Consider the following 17,175-nt stretch of genomic DNA (forward strand, 5'->3'; position numbering starts at 1 on the left):
CATCTTTGAATTAATAACAAAAGCATATTCAGATGCTTTGTGTTGCGCAGGAAATAGAAGCAGGATATTTGTGGTTTCAAGTATCACTGATATTCTACAACTCACATCTGCAAATTGCCAGCCACAAGTCTACATCTGTTTTACCTGCAAGACTCCGTAAGGATGAATTGTTTTTGTGGGTTAATTTTGTGAGTTGTCCCCCCAAAACACTTGCCCAAAATTTGGGCCCGTTTGCCCTCTCATGTTACCAGATTTCAGGCTAATCTTATGCATGTTTAAATAAGGATTACTCTGATAGCAATGTGTCTCTTTATATAAATAATTTGTAGCTAGAATTAGATATATCCTCTAAATGAATGTGTGTATATGTGTGTGTTTATATCTATAGTCAGATATATTTCTTGTAAACCTTAATTAAAGCATTGTGATTGTTCTTGCAATGCCTGCTCTGTATCCTTATAAGTAGCTGGTAATGGTGAAAAAGTTTATGTATGACAGGGTCTACTTAAAACATCAGCTAGATTTTTATCCATCATAGACAAATTTCCAGTGTGACCTAATTAAACAATTTGTTAGTACAAAAGGCAATTAAAAAAAATACCAACCATATCCATGGCTTATAACATTTTAACCTAAAATGAAAATCAGATGATTTATATAACAACAAATGACTACTATAGACACTTGAAATCATTTATTCAAGGCATTTTTATATAATCTTGCAATCATAGTATAGATGTATAATAAGAGAATATGAGAACGCAAAGAAGAATATAAAGCCAATGTCTTAGCATTTAAAATAAGAGTTCTTCAAAAAAGTTACACGTCTTACAAATAACATTCCTGAAAAATTTGGGAGAAGCTAAAACTTCATTAAAAACCTAACATCAAATGACATGTTACTTAGTTTATAGCAAGCAGTTTTATATTAATTAAATGTTTATATAGCACAAGCTAAGATTTAATGCATTTTACATTCAGATTTAAATAACTCAGCACCATTTCAGCTTAGAGGATAAGTGAAATGTTTAGTGTTTAAAAGTGGCCCAGGAATTTTGGTAGCTAAGAATGAGACTTAACTCACTGATTGAATATGTTGATTGTGAATATGAGTTCAAAAGAAAAAATATATTTAGAAAAAAGGGTACTTTTTAGTTATCAGTTAATACACTGATTAGTATCAAAACACATTATTTTTAAAACAAAATATCTCCTTACCAGGAATTCAGTATTTTCATGCAATCTGCTAAAGATTAACTCTCAGTGCCAGGAAAATTTTAATGAATTGCATTTCTTCTAGAATCTGAATATTGGGAATGTTTATAAGTGTGACTATCCTATGAGATTTCAAAGAGAAAAAAATTACTACAAATAATGCCTAGTGAGTAATTGGATGATAGAAATTGTAAATAAAGTTATTCTATAAAAATATACAGATTTCCTGGAAACAGGCAAATTGTATATTTATATATGTTATGCTAGCCTCAGAGGTCAAGACATCTTTAACCCAGACTGTGGTCTGAATCATTATGAGATCACTAATATGGCATATTGTAAACTGACTCATAAACTCCGAAATTATGTTCCTATTTAGTCCATTTTCTGTCTTTTTTAGTGTGAAGGCCAATCTCCTGTCAGTACTCAACATTCTTTTTATCATTGCCAGTTCCTATTTTTTTAAATATATTTAGAGTTTGGTAAGACTGGTCTGTGTTCTTTATTTTATTAACTGATAACCTTCATCAACTAATCATTATCTTTGAATTTAGGAAGTTATTCAGAGAAAAGATCCAAAGTTCAAAATAGTTCAAAGAAGTTCAAAATTACTGAGTGTTAAATCAGTACTTGTGAGTTATTTGGGTGTGTTTAGAGGTGCCAGGAGGGGGATGGATGTTCAAATAAGGAATAAAGTAGTATTTTTAGCTTCCTAATTGAAAAAAATATTGTCAAAATTAATCAAATAGTAGATGTTATATTTAAAAGGCAGACATTTCAGGGATTGAACACATTTTTAATTATTGGAAATACATACATGCATATAATTAACCTTTAATTTATTTTTAAAAATAAATTATGGTCATGAAAAACAATAGTGCTTAAAACTGAAATTTTATAGAAATGTAATTTTATTTCCTAAAAATGAAATAAGATGAACCTTATGGGTAATAATGGGATTTTTAATACTTATTGAGGTTATAGACAGTCTTTTTTATGTCTCAATGCATAGCATGTGAGTACTTGGCATATATTAGGCCTTCAACTAATGATGGATGGATAGACAGATAAAAGGCCCAATGAATGATTGTAAATGTGTCTTCTCCTGTATATCCATGATGATATTGCCTAGTTTTTAATACAAGCTTAAGAATCAATAAAATGATAGATCTGAAATCTGTAGATGCCAGTCTGGCTCAGTATTAATACTGACAGTAGTTTTTTTGTTTTTTAAGAAAGCAAGTATATTAAAATAGCTCTATTAGAAAAGATTACAATTTGAAAGGATCATTCTACAATCTTAGAACTAAAAAGCAATTTAAGGCAAAGAGGTACATCAAAGAAGCTATTCCATAGCTCAGTTACAGCTCAACAAAAGCTCTGTCTGTATTGTCTACTGATAAGCTTGTGCCCTGGTGGATATGTACCGCTATATCCGCTAGTTGATGACTGTCCATCTGTAGCCCCTCTAACTGTGCTATGCACCCAGTGAGTGCAGAATGATTACTAGTAATTGATGTTGACTTTACAATTCTATGACATGTAATACAGGATGCCGAGGTACTTTTAAAATTCCACCTAACATGTTCTGGCACTGGAAAATCTTACTTGAGATTTTAATACTGGTTAATGTAGGAAAAATTCTGCTTAAGCACCACTAACTTAAAAGTGTAATTTCATTTTCTTGAATTTAGGAAAAAGCGAAATTCTCAAAACTCTATTATGGCACATGGTTTCACAGTTTAAAATGAAATCACAGCTGTCTCATGCAGCACAGTCCTTGGTTTTGCAGAAAGTATATTTTTCCTTTGTTCACCAACCCCTCAAGTATGTAATACTATGTGCTTTGCTAATTTAGACTATATCTCAGACACACACGCATGTGTGACTGATTCCTGAATAACCCAGGATGATGTTCCTGTGTTCTAGATAATATAAAATTTTTAGCATTCTTCTCTTTAACAGCTGAACATCTTTTTAAAATCTAGAAAAGTTGAAAAATCCTAAAATGTTTTTCAATTTTTTTAAGTTATTTGAGAGACAGTTGTGGTTTTGGGGGGACTCGTTTGTATGATTTTTATGTCAGCAAGAAAATTGTGTCTTTGGCAAATACTTTAATATGTTTAAATGCATATTATCTCTGGATGTATCACATCAGTCATCAAAATGACTTCCCAGTTTCACGGCTGCCTTACGTATACCAGTCCCAAGAATGGTGATATTAAGAATCCCACTTATAACATCTCTGCCTATGGGAAAGATAAAATGATAGACGGCAGCCTCAAGAAATATCAGACAGGATTGGGCAGCTCCCTTACTTAATTTGTTCCAAAACAAAAGTTGACTCAAGTCAAAATGAAATTGTGCACTTGAAAGAAAGAAAGTTATCTACTTATTTTTTAAATGTAAACATAATTTTTATATAGGGATGTAACTATCTGAGTACATGTATTGCCGTTTCTCTGCTATGTAGTAATATTTTTGACACCAATGGTAATGTGTTTGTTTCTTTCTCAGCACCAGATGTGTCCATATGTATTTAAACAGTAGGAGCATTGTTTCTAAATTCAATCTATGCTATGACATATAAAAACCCATTATTATTGTGTTGCACTAAAGTTCCAGCACTTTAGAAAGGTTTCAGTTCAAAGTCATTTTGGCTCATTCATTTAGATAATACTGACCCTTTTGCACTATAATTTCAAAAGGAACATGAGAAATTTGGATTTCTTTGAAAGAGTCAAATATGTAATTACAGAATTGAAACACTGTGTTAATTCACAAAGTGATGTAAATAATAAACATTAAAAATTTCCCAAGTAATGATGACTTTAAGTGTTCAAAATCCAGTTATGTGCTTTGTTATTGAAAACAGTCCAAACAAAAATTCTTTTGTTGTTTTCTGTTCTCTTTTTCAAAATACATAAATCCTACTGAAGTTAATCTATTTTTTCCCACTTCAGAACACCAGGCACTGATTTATCCATTGGGAGTTTTGCCTTGCCTTCTAATACCTAGATTAAGAAGACAAAATAAGACAAATTATTAACCTGATAATATAATGAATGAGTACAACAGACAAATTTAAAGTCAACCTTTTAAAAACTTTATGCAACAGTTTCCCTCCACCTAAGCAGCAATCATGTTGTGAAATTATGCAGTAATATATCATTTTAATAATGGTTTGAATAAAGTGACTATGTCAACAGCAGAGATGCCCGATGCCTACACTCTTCACATTTAGAGGCAAAGAAACCACTTCTGAAACACTCAAGGGGACAGCAGGACTTCTGGGACCAGCAGCCCTGACCAGGGGAATTCATTCCATGGAACAAGGGTGGCATGTCCACCAAGAAGCAGAGTCAAGGCCTCCGCTCCATCTTGAATTAGTCCTTCTCCAGCATGGCTTTGGATGTAGAATAATACATTAATAGGCAGAAACTGGACCAAAGCTAATCAATCGAATATTAGTCTTTAAATGTGATCATAGATCTTCATGTAAGGAAGTAAAAATTCACTTATTCCAAATCATAAACTATCAATTTCCAAACAGTAAATTCTGTGAGGAGAAAAAACAAAAAAAACTTACGTAGTATCTTATAACTGAAAGGAGCCTCAGAGTCACCTGATCCATATATTTTGTTTCAATGAGGAAAATGAAGGAGACAGGGTACATTAACAGCACACACCTATTTACTGGGTGGCTTTTATACATCAACAGAATGCTCTTAAATATCTGGCAGGAAAAGCAATCAGTGAACTGATAAATGATATGTCTTCAGAGTCACACTCACTGCTGCTTACACAGCCACCAGACTGACCTGATGGCCTTAGGCAAGTTACATTTCCTGCTCAAAAAGCTTCAGCCTCCCACTGCCTCCAGAATAAATTTTAGCCTGCTCTTCAGGGCTCTCTTCCATCTGGCCCCAACTTACTTTTCCATCCTTTTTGTCCAGCTCGTAACTCCACAAAATTTATGCTTTAGCCAAACTAGAAGACTTGTTTTTCCAAACATGCCCTGCAGTTTCCTCCTGCCATGCAAGTTGCCTATGACGTTGACTCGCCCTGGGCTTCCTTTCCTTAATGCTCCCCAGTGCATTCCTCAGACTTCAAGGCTCAATTCAAATGTATCCTAAAGTCACTCCTGAAACTCAGCCCAAAGAGACCTCTCCTCTCTCTGAACCCTGATTCCTAGGAAGGCAGGCCTGATGTGAAAGTCAAACTATTAGAAGCAAGCATTACTATCCTGAAGGTGTGGGGATTTTTCTCAAATATTCTATACTTTCCCCAATATTTCCACTCAGAATAAGTATGATATTTTATTATGATCATTAATTATGAGTAATTTCACTTTTTCATATTTTCATCTGATCTATATTGGTTATAAACATTCCAGCTTCAACCACTCTTGAAGTTTGTTACAGTCAGTAATAACTAGTAAAAAAAAAAAAAAAAAAAAAATCAACTCTATGTGGGCGACCACATCAGGAATCCCTCTTGCACAGTCATATTACTGGAGCATTACAACGATTTTTATTTCTTCTAAATATCTAGCAATATCCAATTCAATGGATTCTACTGATTAAAAGCAAGAGACATTCTTTGCAACAGACCTCTCCAGACCTATTTCTAGTGGGAAGTCAGTAAGACATAGTTGGGAGTTACCAAACTTACAGCAAAGGTCCTTCTGATCCCACCACATTTTATTTTACCCCCCATGAAACTTCTCATATTGTGTCTCTATTATGGTTATATGTGTAATTCTCTTGCTTCCCCTACTCAAAATGCCTTTACTCAAATTATTTGAGAAAGAAATTCATTAAGCGGTGAGTGAGAGGCTGCAAGGTGGCAGACCTGTACCTGATAATGGGTACACAACAGTGGACGAGATACTAAATCACAGCCATCACTGAGTAGTGCAGGAGACAGACATTAAACAAAGAAATTCATAAGTAATTAACTGAAAATAGTGTAATAAGGCTACTGCAGTATAGAGATTAGTAGTCCTATTTATGTTTGCATTATTCAGTAATATCTAGTTCAGGGCATCAACAAACAGTACAAAAATGAGAGTGCAAATGAATAAATAAATGGAGAATGGATGAATAAATTAAGGAATTATAAAAATTAAGAAAAAATTAACTAATCTATTTAAGTGCAAATTATTTTAGCTTAAATTATACTGGTATTCTGGCAGGGGGGGGCAGGGGTTAGTTATGCTATAACCAACTCCGTACAATATGGGCCATAAAATCTGCCAGGTTTTCTGTGCTGTGGGCATGTTCAGAAGAATGTATGTGACTCTATTTTTTCAGTGCTATCCTTTTGCTATCACAGGCTTCATCTATCTCTAATGTTGTGACAACACTTGTAAAGCATAGTCTCTGCTTCTTTATGTATAAAGTCCTGGGTTTTTGTATCAGGCAGAAATTTCTATTAATTATGGATTTCTAGTATAGCTCTGTTATACCTGTCTGTAGGATCCAGTGGCACTGGTGGTTCTCCAGTGACAAAGCAAAGCTGATGAGTGTTGAGTATCATTCCAATGGAAATAGTATTCTCGTTGTTGGGAAGGCATATAACTCAAGTGGCATATGTAATTATAATCTAGCACCCAGCAACACTTGGGGAGGTAGTGCTTAAGGAGATGGGGCAGGACAGACAGGCATGCAGTCAAACCTACCCAACTTTCTTTCATTATTTTCATCAAAGCACCTCCCTGTGAATAGATATCTTCCAATATTTCATTCAAAGAAGAGTCTCAGGAGTAGGAATATTATGAAGAAACCTCCACACACCTCAATCTTTTGCAGACTATTTTCCTAGTATCCATGGTTCTAGAACTCAAATATATGGCATCTTGATTTGTACAGACCTGGGGGGGCTATCTCTTCAGTTGCTTACTTTATGGCAGTGGTTTTCAGAATGTACTTTGAAGAACCCTAGCAATTCTTTCAGGGACTGTGAGGAAGGGGCAGGAAGCAACTAATGGAGCTTCTACAAGCTCACCCACTCCACATATTGAGCAATTTGTATGTTGGGCCTTCACAAATGCCTTCTGGATAAACACTGTAGTCTGTTTATGTCTTCTCCTGAAAACTAAGCTTCTCCTAAAAACTAAAAACCTTAGTACATTCCCCTTTGCCTTCCATTATTAAAAAAAAAAAAAAAATCAGACTGCATACCATTTTCTGCCTTCGGTCTGCTTACAAGAAAGCTGCTGTAGTGGTAGAAACAGATACATTCCATGTATAATGTTTGAGCATGAATAAAAATTATTTGTGACAACAACTACTTAGCTAAGCAAATAACACTTACGGTGAAATTGTGCAGCCTGAGGCATATGCATGGTGTCCTGTGTAGCGAATGTCACAGCGCACAACGTTGTTGGTATAGTCAGATTCAGGAACCAGGTAGCTGGGGTTTACACTGACCTGGGCAAAACAAACAGCATTTGTGTTAGAGTTCCTCAGTATTTCTTTTTCCATAGGGCTACAATAAGGAAATTGTTAATGAGGGACTTAGCTAAATCAAGCAGGGAAGGGATTTTAACTTAAGTAAGTGATTAAACTCTGGAGACGTTATGGAAAGAGACTGCATATTTTCCCCTGAAGTTCTTTAAAATAAGACAGATTATATTAGATTAGATTGTTTATAAATAGTTTAAGGATGTATAATTGCTTCCAATATCATGATTATTTAACATGTGAATCCAGAGAAGAGGGCCTATTGATCTGCAATATCAATACATGATATATTTTCAAAGGTCTTTACCTTTAGGATATAGTTTCCAGGTTTTACATCTGTAATATCAATCCACTGGCAGTCTATGTCTGCACCATAGGTATCATAACAGCCAGGACTCAATCCCTAAAATAAACAAAATAAAAAATTTAAAATGATGATATATGGTCAGACTATGCTAAATAATATGCTATTATTTGCAAATTAAATTTTAAGTTAGTACTTACAAGAGTCTGACATAAAACTATACTTATATTTCATCTCCCTTGAGAAGTATTTATTACTCAGCCTTATAGCACCTCCAGCTAAAAAAGATACAGGACTAATATAAGTAGTAGTACACCTCACTTCTTAAAAGTGTCATATATCACCAGAGATAAATGCAATCTGCAGGAACAAAATAGGCCTCTACCAAAGTTCTAGAATTTTAACAGTTCAGGAATAAAGGCCACACAATAATTAACTTAGCTCAAATGTCCTCTTCTCAGTGAAATCCTCCCCAGTTTCCCCTTTTGGAAATTACCTTCTTGTACTTTGAACGTCCTTGATACTTTTTATTGTGGGTAGCTTTTAGGGTGTTTATCCCTTTTTGCTCTGCATTATGATCATGCTATGTAAGAATATAGCTAACCAGAGTCTGCAAGTTCCCTAAGGGTGGAGTTGATGTTGTATCTTTGAATAACATTTATTAAATAGTATGTGGCAGGAACAATCGTAAACATTTATATATATATATACATATATATATATTCAATTTTCACAACTACATGAGGTGCTATTATTATCTCCATTTTATAGATGAGAAAACTGAGGGACACTAAGATCAAATAACTTACCCAAGGGTATCCAGCTAGTAAGTGCCTAAGCTGGTTTTGAGTTTAGGTAATCAAGGTCCGGAGTCCCTGTTCTTAACTACCCCACTATACTCTGTCTCATACAGTCACTGTAATATGACATATTTTGTTGAAGGGGTAAATGCATGACTAAATTGATGAATGCCACATCACTCCACTTGCTAAAATATTCACATCAATAAGTAAATGAGTGCCTTCTACAGGCTGGGAGGAGAAAAATATAACAAATACAGTCCTTGCTTTTAAGAATGTTATAGTCTAGAGAAGTTTCCTCAGATTGGAGTCTGTAGGTATATTCTTGATTCCATTAGTTCTTCACAAAAAGTTTTAACTTGTATTTTCATTCTAATAGTACTTTAAATTAAAAGTACATGCTAGATTCATTTTAACTCAATACTGCCATTCAGTTCTAGCAACCAATATTGCTTTGCTGTTTAAGATCACTTGGTCACCCAAGAGACATTAAAATCACCTTAGCATGCTCTACCAATGCTGGTTTAGCTGTAGCTTGATTTGGGAAGAGCAGGGGAGAATTGTGCTGTCATAGAGCACACAATAGCACAGACAGGCCAAACTTAGAAGGGTCAGTGTCGCAGCAGTGAGACTCATATTCTGTTGTTATTATCTAGATTTCTACCTTGATCCATACATCAGTTAACAGTATGTTGAGTAGTAAATATAAAATGAAGAATTTTTGGTCTGATTCCAGCATACAATTCTGATTCTGGCATATAATACGTACTCAATAAGTGTTAGCTATTACTTCTCCTGCTACCACAATGTTCATGACATTGTAAAGGATTCATTGGATTAGATATCCATTTAAGATGGGTTTAAATAATGCTTCAATGCTTATCTTGCCTTCATATAGACAAAAGAGCTTTAAAAATGCTGAAATTGGCACTCTAGAATTCATCAGCTGGCAGAACTTAAGCATAAGCTTTGATTATTTGCACAGGCAAGCAAAAACTAGAGTTACTAAGGCAAACAAGCATTTCATGTAGGCAAAGTCAAAATATAAAAACATTAAATGTGGAATGTTAGGTGAGGCTCTCTAAATCAGCAATTTGAGTTTTAGCAATACATACTATTTGTTACATTAAATTAATAAGGCGAATGCAACTGTTTTAGTTTTGTATATATTTAATATGTAAATTTTTGTGTCAGAACACAGGAGTTATTAATATGTGAAAAGTATAAATCTAAAGAAGTTATACCTAGTTTTATGCTTGAATACATTTAAGCAGCATTACAATAAACTAATCTGAGTCATGATTGGGTGATTGAGAGATTATTTTTTCCTTTAAATGAAGTCCATGTGAAAGAGACATTGGTCTAATGAAAAAAAAACAAATATATAAATCAATGCAAGATTTGGTGAATAATGGTTAAAAAGAACACATATGGAAGATGATTAACAAGAAAGCTACCATATAGAATGAAATGGGGTCACCCCAAAGAAAAGGGGAACCAGAAGTGCTATAAGGTCTACAATCCCAGCTTCAAATATTTCAGAGTGAGCTGTCCAGAGTGCCTCTTTTTGTAAATGAGGCTAATAAACTCTAGGTCCCTTGCACAGGACTTGCAGATCACTGAAAAGGGAATCTCTATACGCACACATGAATAATGTGTGGGTAAGTTACATCTCCTCTTTCTTAAGTAAGTACTGTCCTGGGGCACGTAGAAGTTAACCTTTCCCCCTCCAATTGCTATGATGTTCTAAGCTCAGAGAAAAAAGCAATGGTAACATTTAGGTCACCAAACAGCTTCCTGCCACAGCCCTGGAATTTGCTTCCCAAGATGCCAACTCCTGATCCCTTCATACCCTCAGTTATGTACATTCACTGCCCCTTGCCAAGATCTGGGCGGGAGTCAAATTATAATGTCCTTTTACAAATTAGGGTTTCATATGGAAATACTGACATAGCTTTTAACTGACAGGCATTTTCCAGTGATAAAACATACAAACTGCTTAGTTCAGCACTACTTAAAAAAAATCCATCCAAACAACATCTGACATCAATTATACTGTAGATTTAAATATATATGTGTGGAGAAAGAAATGGTGTCCTTCTGCTCTTATTTGCATTATTAAAAGAGACAACATTTTAAAGTGTTTTTAAAGAAACTTATTTCTCCTCCATTTGCTAACCCCAACCACTATTCTATTTTCAGCATAAAATAGAAGGAAGGAATGGTTTCACAGGTGAGAAAACAGAGATCTCTTTTTTTACAGTTATTTACTAAGCCAGTTAAGGAACACAGAATGGGTGCATGTGTTGTCAACCATTCAGACTTTTTCAGAGAATAAATTTCTGTTCTTCATTGTGGAATGTAACAAGGACCCACACTGACCTGTGATCATGAATAGGGGCTACATGCATAACTGGAAATACTTCAAAAGTAATTTGGATCATCAAGCCATCATTTGCCTTTTCCCAGTTATTTTCCATCTTGACAACATGGACCTCAAATTGAATGCTTTATAAAAGAGAGGTGAGAGGAAAGAAAATACTAGACTCATGGGGTATATCATCTACCGTTTTCTTTGAGAACAGTCTCTGTATCCTTTTGATAAAAATGTGTGTTCGTTATGAAATGCTATTTAATGCTAACTAACGGTAGATGAGCTGTTTCTCTCTGAGGCTTGAGGTTCTGGATTTCAGGGTGCCAACATACCTGTGTGTGTGCAGTACATGCAAATCGCCTGTGGTAGCCATAGTCACAGGATGTGTCTTCAAGACAGAAACTTGCTTTGTGGCCTTCAGCCACTCTCCTCTGCGTGTTGGCATCAAGCAGGTCATAGTGGCTAAACTCATCCATACTGTGGTAATGTCTAATGTCCCACAAAACGAAAAGATGGTGGTCAGTTACATACAGAGAAAGCAATGAAGATATTAAATGACTTCCCCCATGGCTTCACAAATTTGTTTTCACATTAAAATTGAGACCAAATTTATCTTCTAAAAGAGAGATTCGTGCTAGGGTTTTTTTTCCCCAGGACATAAATCTATCAAAATTGTAAGGTTTAACTTTGCTACTAGGACAAAAGACTTAGTTCAGTATTTTGCTTTCTTATTATACCCCATTTTGTCTTTGAATATTAAATAGAAATGGACAATAAATTATCTGTGCTTAAGTGAAACTTGCCATGTGTTCTCTAGTGTATTCCCCTTGGCTGTCACTGCTGATGTTTCATTCCAAAAAGCAGCACGTGACTTTTTCAAGGTTTCTATGAGATCTTAAATGACTGAGTTCTCACATATTTAAAATCATTAGTGAAAAGCAAGGGAGAACTCATGGCATGTTTTATCCACCATTATTGTTTAAATAGTACATGCTTTAATTTAGAAATAAAGTATTCCTATTTTATCAAGAAATTAAGTGACTTATATCTACTTTTGTCATTTCATTAAACGAAAGGTGCGGAGCTGTTCATCTTCCCACATAAGGAAAAAACAATGAGGACTGGCTTGGATTTCAGGAAGTAAGTTTAAGGCCACACGTGGATTTACCGAAAATAAACACCCAGGCAAGTTACTAAGGCAAATGATAGAATTACCTTATGCGAAAATCCTTAAATTTAGGATAGAACAGGCAACCACCTTGGGCTTGATACAGGTCTTTTAAAAGATGGAGGAAGGTCCTTCTGAGCTGATGGGGTGTATCATCTACATCTTTCTTTGAGAATGGTTTCTGAATGCTTGTGATAAAAAAATGTGTGGTCTTTATGAAATGCTATTTAATGCTAACTAACTGTAGATGATCTTGGCTGTAATGGACTTTTAAATAAATCCTATCTGTAATGCATTGGAGTAAATTTTATTGAAGTCAATTGCTGTATCCTATCAACAGCTTTAATAAGCTGGGCTTCAGATTTTCCATTTCAAAAGATAACAGAATCTTGTAGTAGATGGGTTATGTCAAATTACATAGAGAAAAATTCTAAATATAAGTAATAGCAATTTTCTCCCTTTAGGTAAGAAATAAGACTTGCATTTGTGATATCAAAAATCACCCGAAAAATGAAAAGCAACCCAAAAGTACCCAGGAGGCCCATTTACTTACTGATGACAACTGTGCCATTCCCAGGAATATCTTGGTCGGCTGGGTAAGAAATCTGATGTCCCTTGGTTTTTCACTCTTTGGGGAAATCTGAGCAGCACCCTGTGATCATAATCTCTGACATCTGCCCTGTATGCAGTACTGTGATTTTGAAAAAAGAAAAATTATTATATTCATAGAATATTAACTAAAGACAAAACTACAAATAAAACCTCCATTATATAGTAGTGACAATCCTCCTGTCCCAACTAGACTATCAGTTCCAAGAGTCCAGGGCATTTTGTTTATTTTGTTCATTGCTGAATCCCAAGCTCTTAGAACAGTCTTGGAGTAGTCGGAGCTCAATGAATATTTGGTGAATAAGTGAACAAATAACAACTATGGGAATCCACAGATATTAACAGTGAAAACATAATAAGCATTAAAAATCTAAATGTCAGAAGTAAACTTTATATCTAGAATCAATTCAAGTTTGAACATATGAATGAGTGAAACTGAAGTGGAAATAATCCCCCAATAAAAAAAATAATTCATAGATATTTATTACAAACTTCAAATTTAACAAAACTTTTAAAATAGTTAATGAGCTGCAAACTGAGGAAGTAACTCTAAAAGAGCATACCCAGATTTAAATTAATGATTTTGTGACTTCACTATCCCAAAACAATGGCAGTACTGTAAAAACATCACAGGGAATTCAATGGTGTGAGTGATGCAAGACTCAGGAATGAAAATGAGCTTGGATTTCTTCACTTCCTTTAGCCTGACAATTATAAAGGGTCAAAGTGGAAGAAATGTACAAATAAACATCACTGTGTTCCTACTAATATATTTAGTGCGTCTATATGTTCAGATGGTATTGATGACCTTATTTTACACTTTAAATTTTTGATTAAATTTTTATTAAAACATCTTTTGCTCCCTCTGCTGTTTCCCAGAAGTAAACTCAGAGAACCCCAACCCCAGAGTTACTATTTTATTTTAGAATAGTGGAAAAACAAAGCTCTTGCTCACGGTCTTTTACTGGCTGAAGTAATACCAAAACAACCAAGTTCATCGTGGTCTCAAACAAAAGAGGAAAACTTAGTCTTTACCAATAAGGCTACGATGGCAAATTTGCCCCCAGTCTCTTAAGGGGGTATTAACACACCCTTCCATTACAATAAATTTTTTGAATTACTGTATAGTTGTTTTATGAAAGGTGATTGGAACAATTGACTCCCAAGTTTAAGTATCTTGGAAAAAGAGCATGAGACTTTCAGTCTCCAGGATAAGGGTCTCCTCCACCTCTCTGATTCCTGCTGCGGTTTGAGACAGAACCCACAGAAATCTTCAAAATATTAACTCTCCGTCCAGGTCAGCATGCCCAGGAGGTCACGTCCCACTTTTCCCAGCTCTTGTCCCACTTCCTAACACTTGTCTGCGCGAAACAGTAGCAGTCAGAACCAGGCACCAGAGCGCCCCCTGAAGGAAGACCGGGGAGCGGGGCCTCAGACATCTCAGCCCGTACCTGGCCAGACAGTTTTCCTCCGCCGCGCATCTCAGGTTGTACATGGACATCTTCTGCACGTACGTGGACGCCTGGATGTAGTAGGGGTCGGCCACCAGGTCTGGGAGACCTAAACGTCAGCAGGCGACGGGCGCAGCAGTGAAACAACCCGGCGCCCCCCGCTCCAACTCCCTACCCCTCTAGGTCCCTTACTCCTCACCCTTTGCCCACCGGGACTGCAGAGTGGAGCGGAGGGCAGCAAGAGAACTGGGGACGCCTGGGACTGCAAAGCAATGTGAAAAGGAAGCAGGAGGGGCCAGACGCGCGGTTTGCACTAGATTCCAGGGCTGCCACTGCAGGCGCGTGGGGGAGGGATCGGATCTGCGAGGACCGGGGCCCGCCGCGCCCAGGCAGCCACGTCGAGAAGCCACATAGCTGAGGTCCAGGTGCACGGGTGCTTCCAGCGGACTTGGGGGTACTTACCGTACTGGAAGTAGCCAGTGCCGTATCCGGGCCGGTACCTGCCCCCAGGTCTGGGCCTTTCATAAGTATCGTAGTAGTTGTAATAAGGGTTGTCGTCAGAGTACTTGTAGGGGTTGTACGGGTCGTCACCCACCATGCCGTCCACGCGGCTGGGCGGCTGCAGGTTACTGAGCGCAGGGACATCGCCCGTCGCTGTCTGGTTCTCCGCGCGCGAGGCGCCAGCTTCGCGGGCTCTAGATGTCGAGTAGCCAGCTTGGAACCAGTGGCGGGCGGTGGGCCTGGGGCGGCCGGCGGTGACTCCAGATGAGCCGGCCGTCCGCGCTCGCGCCGCGGCGGTGCGGTTGTCGCGGATCAGCAGGATCGGAGTGCGGGGCTGCTGGGCGGAGGCGTTGGCTGCACCAGGGACGGCGGCGCCCGGGTCCCGGCGGCGCTGAGGCTGGTACTGTGAGCCCAGGCTCAGCAAGCTGAACACCTGCCCGTTGTTCTCCCATTGGATCTGCTGGCGCCAGGCGCCCGGAGCCGCCGGCGGCTCGCGTGGGGGCTGCTGTTGGCCGGCGGCGGGCGGGGCGCAGTGCACTAGCGCGCAGAGCTGCAAAGGCCCGAGCAGGAGCACGGTCCAGGCGAAGCGCATCACTCCTTTTGCCAGATTGACCCCGCTCGAGGAGGACGTGGCTCAGAGAAAATAAAAACGGGGCTCAAATCACGTGAGGGAAGGAGAAATCTTTAACCAATGAGGCGAGCGGAGCACGGGTATCTCAGTCTCCACCAAGCAATGCCAAGTGTGGGATTCAGACCCTTCCCCAGTCAAGGCGGCTGCTCGGACGTGGCACCCTTCCCTTTCCCCTTTCTCAGTCCTGGAAGGCAACGGGGAGCAGCGCGGCAGTCCCGGAGAGCGGGCAGTGTCTGGAGTGAAGGAAGGAGGAGAGATTTTAAACTTTCTGGCACGTTTGCAAAGTTACACAAGCCGTTCTGGCCCGGCCGCCCCTCAGCTATTTGTTCACGTAATGCGATTGGAAACGTGCAAGGCGGACAGCTCCTCGCCTCTGCCCCTCCCTCTCTCCCCTCCCTGCCCTCCTCCCCCCAGACACGTTGCACAGGGAGCGTTAAGGGGAAAGAACAAAACGGAACACACATCCTGAGACACACTGGCTTAATCTGGGGCGAACATGCAGGAATTTCAAAAAACTCAGACAGGCGAAGGCAGCCAGGCCATGGGGCGACGCCAAAATATGCACGAAGAAAAATGCTATTAGGTCACCAGCCCTTGAGAGGCGGGAAGTCGGGAGGTTGGGAGGGTGCTGGGGGCGAGAGGGGGGCGGGGGAGGATTGTGACTAAAGTTTATCCATAAAAGAGTTAACCAGACGCATTTCCCAACGCACACTCACTCGCTTTTATGGGAAGCGCCCTCAGCAAATAAACCCCAGGATATCAAATTTTGTTTTTCTGTGTGTAGGTAATATGAGAAATGGGTTACAAATTTATTTCCTACAGTGAATATTTTAATAACCAAAAGTGAAATTGTACAGGGAACAAAGCCAGCTAACGCTGCAGCGATGAATAAACCTGTCTCTTTTTCAAAATGCCGGCCTGATTTGTACTTTGAGTAGAAGTGGAGAACCATCTTTCATCTCCATAGTGTCTACAAGGAAGATTCATTAAAGACTAGAACAAGTCTCCATGAGAAAACACTCAGAAGGCATCTTCACATACGCATTTTATAAGACATTTTTCTCCTCCATCTCATAAAGAAGTTTGACTTTGGATTTAAAAAAAAAATTAAATCACCTCTGTTAAATACAGAAAGTCAGTAAAACATTGCGTCCTGTTTGATTTATCTTCCATTCTGAACAAAGAAGTTGCTGAAGAAACAGCCTTAGAGTTTAGATTTTGGTAAAGAGAAGGAAGTAGGAGTGGCCAGAAGAGCATATAGGTGGGGGATAAATTATGCTGACTGGAAAGAGATACATAATGGACCAGTTATTCATATACCAGTCCTGGTTTGGGCAGTGCTAGAAACTTTGCAACAAAAAATGGTTACTAAATGGTCTGATTTAACACTACTACTCAAAACCAGATTTTGGTAACCATTTTATTGTTCTCATCATTAGGCTGTTGTCCAGACATACTTCAATATTCACATACCTCTGTTAGTCTCTGTCTCTCCATATTTAATCACCACATTTTGGTGGTGTGGTGGGCCTCTGCTGATTTTGACTGCCTCACATCCATTTTCCTTTTCTTTCTAGTAAGAACAACTGGATTTTCCTTTGAGGGGCTTCCCACCCACCCCACTCAGTTGCATAGTGGAAGGACTGAGCATTTAT

General features: G+C 38.1%; 1 protein-coding gene and 1 long non-coding RNA gene across 3 annotated transcripts in view; one reads left to right on the plus strand and one right to left on the minus strand.

Annotated features, from left to right (window-relative positions):
• The window catches only part of LOC134731852 (uncharacterized), a 33,569-nt gene extending 20,681 nt beyond the window's left edge, over nucleotides 1-12,888 (plus strand). The window contains exons 2-3 of the long non-coding RNA XR_010114490.1: nucleotides 11,050-12,300; nucleotides 12,793-12,888. This is a non-coding gene — a long non-coding RNA (uncharacterized lncRNA). The remainder of the gene's footprint in view (nucleotides 1-11,049; nucleotides 12,301-12,792) is intronic.
• LOX (lysyl oxidase) lies at nucleotides 680-15,870 on the minus strand. 2 transcript variants are annotated; one of them, XM_055298940.2, is made up of 7 exons: nucleotides 14,851-15,870; nucleotides 14,389-14,497; nucleotides 12,882-13,019; nucleotides 11,493-11,649; nucleotides 7,990-8,085; nucleotides 7,534-7,649; nucleotides 680-4,229 (listed from the first exon to the last, which is right to left on the minus strand). In XM_055298940.2, exons 1-7 carry the CDS (start codon nucleotides 15,479-15,481, stop codon nucleotides 4,223-4,225), a joined length of 1,254 nt encoding a protein of 417 aa, XP_055154915.1. In that variant the 5' UTR covers nucleotides 15,482-15,870; the 3' UTR covers nucleotides 680-4,222. The 2 variants fall into 2 exon arrangements, with proteins under 2 accessions (XP_055154915.1, XP_063469026.1); XM_063612956.1 differs by lacking the exon at nucleotides 680-4,229 and having other exon boundaries at nucleotides 7,530-7,649; nucleotides 14,851-15,243; nucleotides 15,364-15,775.
• Nucleotides 15,871-17,175: the final 1,305 nt, after the last annotated feature.

This window comes from Symphalangus syndactylus, chromosome 11 (assembly GCF_028878055.3).
Source record: "Symphalangus syndactylus isolate Jambi chromosome 11, NHGRI_mSymSyn1-v2.1_pri, whole genome shotgun sequence".
Classification (NCBI taxonomy): domain Eukaryota; kingdom Metazoa; phylum Chordata; class Mammalia; order Primates; family Hylobatidae; genus Symphalangus; species Symphalangus syndactylus.

Bases quoted from the DNA above. Each gene is read 5' to 3' on its own strand.
- LOX (XM_055298940.2), bottom strand. From the start codon at position 15,481: ATGCGCTTCGCCTGGACCGTGCTCCTGCTCGGGCCTTTGCAGCTCTGC. The intron at 8,086-11,492 runs GTATGTTGGCAC...TGTTTATTTTAG, and splicing joins CATGTACTGCACACACACAG to GGATTGAGTCCTGGCTGTTA. The intron at 7,650-7,989 runs GTAAAGACCTTT...TGTTTTGCCCAG, and splicing joins CTGGAAACTATATCCTAAAG to GTCAGTGTAAACCCCAGCTA.